Source organism: Sinocyclocheilus anshuiensis, unplaced genomic scaffold, assembly GCF_001515605.1.
Source record: "Sinocyclocheilus anshuiensis isolate Anshui unplaced genomic scaffold, SAMN03320099.WGS_v1.1 scaffold1724, whole genome shotgun sequence".
NCBI lineage: Eukaryota > Metazoa > Chordata > Actinopteri > Cypriniformes > Cyprinidae > Sinocyclocheilus > Sinocyclocheilus anshuiensis.
In genome coordinates this window covers 2,401-10,324 of record NW_015558629.1, presented here as the reverse complement: position 1 = coordinate 10,324, position 7,924 = coordinate 2,401, and the positions used below count along the sequence as shown (strand labels likewise).

The 7,924-nt window shown below is 43.7% G+C and overlaps 2 protein-coding genes across 2 annotated transcripts in view; one reads left to right on the top strand and one right to left on the bottom strand.

Annotated features, from left to right (window-relative positions):
* LOC107680747 (cytochrome P450 3A30-like) overlaps positions 1-4,679 on the top strand; it is a 9,404-nt gene extending 4,725 nt beyond the window's left edge. The window contains exons 8-13 of the mRNA XM_016476793.1: positions 1,170-1,300; positions 1,388-1,475; positions 2,835-2,995; positions 3,069-3,295; positions 3,422-3,584; positions 4,327-4,679. Coding sequence (XP_016332279.1) covers positions 1,170-1,300; positions 1,388-1,475; positions 2,835-2,995; positions 3,069-3,295; positions 3,422-3,584; positions 4,327-4,404 — 848 coding nt within the window. The 3' untranslated portion in view covers positions 4,405-4,679. The remainder of the gene's footprint in view (positions 1-1,169; positions 1,301-1,387; positions 1,476-2,834; positions 2,996-3,068; positions 3,296-3,421; positions 3,585-4,326) is intronic.
* Positions 4,680-4,861: 182 nt separating this feature from the next.
* Positions 4,862-7,703, bottom strand: LOC107680748 (general transcription factor 3C polypeptide 1-like). Its single transcript, XM_016476794.1, has 5 exons — positions 7,375-7,703; positions 6,857-7,298; positions 6,722-6,755; positions 6,229-6,415; positions 4,862-5,166 (listed from the first exon to the last, which is right to left on the bottom strand). The coding sequence occupies exons 2-5, from the start codon at positions 7,185-7,187 to the stop codon at positions 4,936-4,938; spliced, it is 783 nt and encodes a 260-aa protein (XP_016332280.1). The 5' UTR covers positions 7,188-7,298; positions 7,375-7,703; the 3' UTR covers positions 4,862-4,935.
* Positions 7,704-7,924: the final 221 nt, after the last annotated feature.

The window sequence follows — 7,924 nt, the reverse complement described above, 5'->3', positions numbered from 1 at the left end:
CTGATTCATTCAGAAACAAAGCATTTGACTGTGTTAATGAGTGAATCACTGAATCATTTATTCAACCGATTTGTTCAAAAAGCTGATTCATTCAATAAGGTAACACCGTCCATTGCTCAGAGACGCAAAACAGTGCTGTGATCTTTGGAACTATTTTCGTTGGCAAAATTAAGCAAAAACAAGCAATATTATGTCTAAAATGTAAGTCACTTATTGCTTTACTGAACTTGTATACAATTATTATTAAATGTGTTCATGCTGATATCTGCGGAAAAACGGTACTCTTTGTGATATAGATTAAGTTAACTATATTAAATTATATAAATATAAAAAGCATACAGAAGCATTTTTGCCGTCTACAATTGAGAATGCCTGGAATTTTGAGTTTTAATAGACTAATAAATCACGTGCTTGCACTCTGTGTGTGATTTGGTGATATAGCCTACTGGATAATGTCAGATCGCACATCATTACAACAACACTTACCGTATTATCGCAGACGATGCTGTATCGCAGACCCCAGACTCGACTTGAGTGGAAAATGAATCATCCCCAGTTGTGCGCGCACATGTTTGCACGATCAAAGGTGTTTTTAGGAGTCTAACTTGCAAACGCCAGACCACTGATTCGTCAAACCTGCTTCCCTGCAGTCCGTGTTCTTCTAAGTAACGAATATGCTTTGGGGAAATGTATCGGAGTAAAAGTATACATTTTAATTAGGAAATGTAGTGGAGTAAAAGTAAAAGTTGGCTGAAACATAAAAACTCAAGTAAAGTACAGATACTCCCAAAATTATACTTAAATACTGTAACAAAGTATTATTACATTACAGCGCTGTCATTCATTCATTAAATCGTTCATTCTGAAGCATTCAGAAACAAAGACAGCTTGTGTGAATGAGTCACTGAATCATTCACTCACTCCGTTTGTTAATATATATAGATTTATGCAGTGTAAGACGACACACAGGTCTGGCCTTAAATATATTAATAATTTAACACATTATTTTTTCCCCAAACTTAATCATACCAAATTAATACAAATAATAATAATAAAAACACTAGGCGAAATTCCCACTTGTGAAAGGTTATCCCATTTCATCTGGAATTGGTGGCAATGCTGTTGCATCCATGAGAATGCTAACGTACCTTTTTGAATGTCTTCATTAGCTTTATTTCCTTTCATCACCCCTGTCCTGGAGAAAATGAATTACGCCCTCTTCCCGACATCTGTGACCGATTTCTTCTACGCTGCCCTAAAGAAGATCAAGTCCGAAAGAGTGGCCAAGGACCACAAGAAGGTACGACAAACACTTCACACGAACAAACAGACAGATATGAGCCTTTAAATGAAGCTGTCATCAGAGCATGTTTCTCACTTCCTGTAGAAGCGAGTGGACTTCCTGCAGCTGATGGTCGATTCTCAGACAGCAGGGAAACCTGAGCGTGGAAGCAGCGAGGAACACACGGAGAAAGGTGAAGCATCTCAGAGTCCTCTCACGTTCAGCTGCTTTACTTCCAGTGATATGTCTGTCTACACCAGACGCAACTAAATCTATCGCAAACCACAGCCAATCAGAAGAGTGTGTGTGCGGAGCCTCTCTGCATGCGCATCACTCACGCGGTGCAACACGACGACGTTTTCAACTAAAGACAGAACACTTTTTAAGTATTCGGACGGTCTTTACACAACGACGGCATTTTGGGGCCTGAAAACTTTTGATAACGAGCTTCAAAGTGCAAGTTTTTGAAAACGCGGGATTGGGCTACTTTAACACTGCTACCAGGGGGCCCTTGATTGGGCTAGTTTTGAGTAGCATTGGGCGGGTTTTGTTGTGAAAATCTGGCAACGCTGATCGCCACCTACTGGCCTGACATTAATAATACAGCATCTTTTGTGGAAGCGTGTGAACGGGGAATGTTTTGACAATGTCTGTATGCAAAACTTATCCGTATTGTGTAGATGTAATCGAACTCAGTAGATCAAACGAATAAAAATTAAACCATTTTAACATTAAAGGGTTAGTTCACCCAAAAATGAAAATCAGCCTGTGTTTTACTCACCCTGAAGCCATCCTAGGTGTATATGACTTTCTTCTTTCAGACGAATCCAATCGAAGAAAGTCATATACACTTAGGATGCCTCAAGGGTGAGTAAAACACAGGCTAATTTTCATTTTTGGGTGAACTAACCCTTTATTATAAAACGGATAGTTCCGGTCCTTGATTCTGATTGGCTGAGCCACGTTCGAAGCTGTTGTAAATTACTCTACAAACATACACCTTTGTTTACGTTTGTGTGTTGCTCGGCAACCACTTTGTAGCAACCACAACTGTTTCTGAGGAGCTACATTGTTTGGTGGAAGAATACTGTTTTTATTAATATCATTACACTTTATTTGCTCTGTTTTATTTTGTGAAACCTTACTACGTATATGGAATAACCGTTTTATAAAAGCAATAAGCCCCGTGAAGCCGTGGTTTACAGTGAATTTATAACAGCTAAGGGGGTTTTAGCTCCACATCGCGTCGTGCCTAACAATGCCCCTTAGCTGTTATAAATTCACTGTAAAGCACGGCTTCACGGGGCTTATTGCTTTAATATATCTCTTGTTTTCCTTATGTTCAAGATCTGAGGTAAATGATATATCGTCACTTTCATTATGGCTATTAAAATCATGCAAAAATGATACACAAACTCAACCATTTTAACATCATTAAAAGTACATCTTCAGTGACTCTTATGATCTTTGTCACGATTCTCGTTTGCTCACACTCTCCTTCACAATAATTCACGTTTAATGGCACGCGTTCCTCACACCGTGTCCTGTGCAGGTCTGAGCGACCACGAGATCCTCTCGCAGTCCATGATCTTCATCTTCGCCGGGTACGAGACCAGCAGCAGCACTCTGTCCTTCTTCTTTTACAATCTGGCAACCAACCCAGAGGCCATGAAGAAACTGCAGGAGGAGATCGACCAGACCTTCCCTGATAAGGTAGAGCTCGGAGAACTGAGTGAATCTGTAAGTGTGAAGAGTTTGAGAGGTTAAGCTCTGAACTGTGTTGAAGGCTCCGGTGGACTATGAAGCCGTCATGAACATGGAGTATCTGGACGCGGCGCTGAACGAGTCTCTGCGGCTGTTCCCCGTCGCTGGTCGACTCGAGCGGGTCTGTAAGAAAACGGTGGATATCAACGGCTTCCTCATCCCTAAAGACGTGGTGGTGATGATCCCGACATACGCGCTTCACAGAGACCCGGATTACTGGAGCGACCCGGAGAGCTTCAAACCCGAGAGGTCAGTCATTAACCACAAAACACAGCACTGTAGAGAACTAGAGCCAGAGAAACACACACCTGAGTTCACTCTAAAACCCAACATCTCAGTGGTTCTTCAGAGTAACTGCTTCTGCTTCATTCCCAGGTTCACTAAAGACAACAAGGAGTCGATCGACCCCTACATGTACATGCCCTTCGGTCTGGGGCCCAGGAACTGCATCGGGATGAGGTTTGCTCAGGTGACCATGAAGCTGGCCATCGTGGAGATCCTGCAGAGGTTCGACGTCTCCGTCTGTGACCAGACTCAGGTGAGACTCCTACAGCTCACACAAAGCTCAAATCTCAACCAATCCATCGTTTTTTTCCATGACATTCTAATTTATTGAGATGCACCTGTATATCGGCACCAAACTATACCAGTTTGCCCGGCTCTAAACTGATACATCTGGATTAAAACCCAGGGTTCTGCAAGTTTTAAGAAGGTACATTTAAGGCTTTTTTTTAAAGGTACTTGGTAATGCCAAGTAAAGACAAACTAAGGAATAAACTGAAGGGAACAGAACACACCTATATATTCTCTAATTGTAAATGTCTAGAGAGAAACACAATGACTTTATTAGCAACACTTTAAAGTCTGAAAACTTTAATAAATGTCCACTACTTTCTTAATTTTACAAAAGAGCGAGCTTAAGGCTTGAATATCTCTGTTCATTTCCAGCTGCCAGACATTTGTTCTTGTTTTAAGAATAAATACAACTTTAAACTTGTCCAGGCTTTGTTCTGCATTCACATCTCCAATGTATCTTGATTAATGGATGTTAAGGTATTTGTACTGGAAAACAAAAACACAGAGGAAGATATTCATTTTTTTGCAGTGCATGCAACATTTAATGCCACGACTGCATGAACTGAAGACGTTCTGCTCTGATTTAAGAGCTTTTTAGGCTTTAATCATTTGTGGTAATCATTTGTGGAAGTGTGAATGAAGTCTTTCTCAGACCTGCAGAAACCCTGTAAGCATTAGCATCATGTGACCGTCTCTCTACACAGATTCCTCTAGAGCTCAGCTTTAACGGCCTGCTGGCTCCCAAAGAGCCCATCATACTCAAGCTGGCGCCGCGACAGTGAGCCACAACACCACATCATGAGTGACTGGAGAAGAATCATGTTTAGGGGTTTTGCTTTGAGACGATAAGACCAGAAGAAATATGAACATCTGTGGAAATTACAATAAATTTGATTTAAGAGATTGAAGTCTGCAGAAATGTATCTGATGTGTCACAATTGACACGAGTTATATTTTCACTGTACAACACAAGCTCTTGCTCGCTATTTATTAGTAAGGATGAAACATACAAGTTTAAAAGTAAATTAGCCTTTTAAACTAATGTGGCGTGATTAATCTCCAAAAATGTCCAAAATAAAGCCATTTCCCAGTGGGAGACCTTTACACAGAATTGTAAATCATCTCTGTTTAGAGCTGCTTCAGATCCTCTTCCTCTGTAATATTCAGCATTTTCTCATTGTTCATTTCATCAAAACAAAAAATAAAAAACAGCTGGCTGCTCCAGAAACATGTTTAACTGAAATGGTACATCATGGACTTGTGTCTTTATTGTGATTTATGAACAGAAGCAGATGATATTAAAACAATTAGCATCACGCACGCAGACACAGCTGCACCCATTTGTTCCAGTTGAGCTCGTGAGGAAAGACCCGCGCCAGTCTGAGCACGCAGTCCACCGTCGGCTCGTAAAACACTGTCCCAGCATCCCTACGACTGACCTCTGCCTGACCTTTGACCTGCGGCGCCCTGGGCTTGGAGAAGAGCGACGGTTTGTGCTGCTGGACGGTGTAGCGCTTCCTCACGCAGCCCACATCCACCAGGACCTGACGACACACACACACACACACACACACACACACACTCAGTCACCCATTGGGCTCATATGAAGGCAGCAGGTTTTTCCGTGTGTATGAGTGTTTGTCCACACACACACACACACACACACACACACACACACTTCTGTGAGAGACACTAGACACGAGGGCTGGGCGATACACCGGTAGAGATTTGACATTATTTTCTCTATCGCAGTTAAACGCTCACGTGACGTTGCTGTGCTACGTGGTCACGAAAACTTATCATTTGCATTCATTTTTAAGCATTGCGGGTAAAAAACAAGTGATTTTAAGCCGTTGAAGCGCAATCAGCAGTGAAAGAGAACTCATGTTGTACATGCATGCGTTGTCTGAGTGCTGTGAGAGAAGTATTGAGTGGGGTTATCTTTGCTGCTTTATAAGCCTTTACGCACTTGTACGTGTCAAAATGCTTGTCTTTGCAAGTATCCTCGTAAACACCGTAATTTAGGTATTAGGTGAAAGCAAACAGCTGGGAAAAAAAAACGTATATTGATCCGGGCAGCTCTTAAAGTGACAGCAGTCTAATATTCCTGCAGTCTGTCATTCATTTTAATCAAAAGAGAAAATCTCTCACTGCCCTTGACTAAATCACTTTTGTAACTTTAAAAAAGAGAAATATGTATTTAATTTACACAGTGAAGAATATACAGTGCTTTTATACATTTGAGTACTTTACACAATGTATGTAGCATTTCTTATTTGTTTTACTGAAGTTTTTTGTCCTATTGCTTATAATTAGTTTCTTATTCTTATTTAATCGCTGACTGTTTACTTGTCTTCAGTGAGCTGGAGTTTTTAGTTTTTTCTAATATTATTTAGGCTAGTATTAGATTTTTGTGATTTTGACACTGGTGAAAAATAACCATATCGTGATATATACTGTTATCGTGAAATAAAATGAATCATATCGTGATAGTTGAAGTTTTTGGTCATAGTGCCCACCCCCTGCGAGCGCCACAGTCAAATGAATTCAAACAGAGAGGAGTCACATGCACTCAAGTGATCACCCGAGGGCCGTGTAGAGGTCACCTGCAGCAGGTCCAGCACCACCACGGGCTGCAGCACCTGACTGTAGTGCTGCAGCAGCTGGGACTCGAGCAGCGCCGGGCTGGACATGATGTGCAGCAGCAGAGACTCCAGCATGCCTTTACACACGGGCCGATTGAGCGAGCCGTCCACCACACGCCACGGCCGGCTGACGAACCACACCGACCCGCTGACGGAGAGAGAGCAGACAGAGCACTGCATCACACTCAGCTCTTCATCACACAGAAACATCTCAACACAGCCTTTTCACGAGACTTCAACAGTCATCAGCATCGTAAATACTCCAAAGTTTGGAGTTTGTTTTTGCTATTTGAGCAAATGGGAATGCAAGAAATATATTTGTGGTACTCTCCCATTCACTGCTCTCAAAGTTAACCCAACTATGACGAGTTCCACTGCTGAGAATCCCGCAAATGTGTAAAAGGTCTATCAGAACCGAGCATCCCAGAGATCCGTGGAAGTGAGTGTGACTCACTGTGTGTCCTGATCAGCAGCTCCTTCAGCTCCGTCTGAAACAACAACAGAAACATCAACACACACACACACACACACACACACACACACACACACGAAAACCAGAGTCAAAACACCTCAGAGTCCAAACACACACCTTTCATCTGAGAGGGGGCAGGGTCTGTGTTAAGCCCCACCCCTTTGTCATCTGACATATGCTGTTCTGAGCCTCCGTCATCTTTATGGACCGCCTCCTCAGCATCAATCTCCATGGAAACAGGCTGACTCTCAGCTGTGTCTGTGGAGATGGTCTGATTGACAGCTGTGTCCATAGAGACGGATTCCCTGGCGACAGTCTGATTGACAGCTGTGTCTGTGGAGACGGGATCCGCAGCGACTGTCTCCTGTAATTCTGATTCCACGGTCTGTCTTCTAGTATGTGGGGGGGTGTCATGGGCGGGGCTTCTCATTGGGAACGCCTGCTGCATCTGCACACTCCCACACCTGCTCTGTAACAGCCAATGAGACGCGGCCTCCGCACACACCAGCCTCTGAGAGAGAGCGCCCGCCTCCACCAGTTGCTCCCCATCCACCAGATCCTGCGCACACACACACTCTCAGCACAGCTGAACCCGCGGGGAACGCTCACTCATCACTGGTTTGTCTCTCTCTCACCTGTATGTACTGCAGGAGTGTTCTGCTCCGCCCATCCTCGGGCAGGTCCAGGTGTATGAAGCGCTCGCAGAGGTCCTGTCTGTCAACACCAAACTCCACCGCCTCCTCCACGGCACGCCTGATCTCCGTCACCGCCTGCACATCCTGCACTCCGTATCCCAGCACACCCACACAGTGGTCCAGAAACACCTGCAGACCGACGGGAGCCGAGCGATACACATGCGTGAAGAACACCGGGAGAGACGGAGGAGCGGATGGAGACAGAGCTGAGACAGCAGCAGCTGCACGAGACACACAAAGACAAGAATGACAAACACCATGAGTGTGTGTGTGTGTCTGTGTGAGAGTATGTGAGTGAGTGTGTGTGAGTGAGTGTGTGTGTGTGTGTGTGTGTGTGTGTGTGTGTGTGTGAGTGAGTGAGTGAGAGTGTGTGAGTGTGTCTGAGTGAGAGTGTGTGTGTGTTTGTGTGAGTGAGAGTGTGTGAGTGAAAGTGTGTGTGTGTGAGTGAGTGAGTGAGAGTGAGTGAGAGTGTGTGAGTGTGTGTCTGAGT

Coding starts and splice junctions, on each gene's coding strand:
- LOC107680748 (XM_016476794.1), bottom strand. CDS start 7,187: ATGCAGCAGGCGTTCCCAATGAGAAGCCCCGCCCATGACACCCCCCCA. Junction 6,756..6,856: donor TGCCCCCTCTCAGATGAAAG/GTGTGTGTTTGG, acceptor TTGTTGTTTCAG/ACGGAGCTGAAGGAGCTGCT. Junction 5,167..6,228: donor TGGTGCTGGACCTGCTGCAG/GTGACCTCTACA, acceptor GTGTGTCGTCAG/GTCCTGGTGGATGTGGGCTG.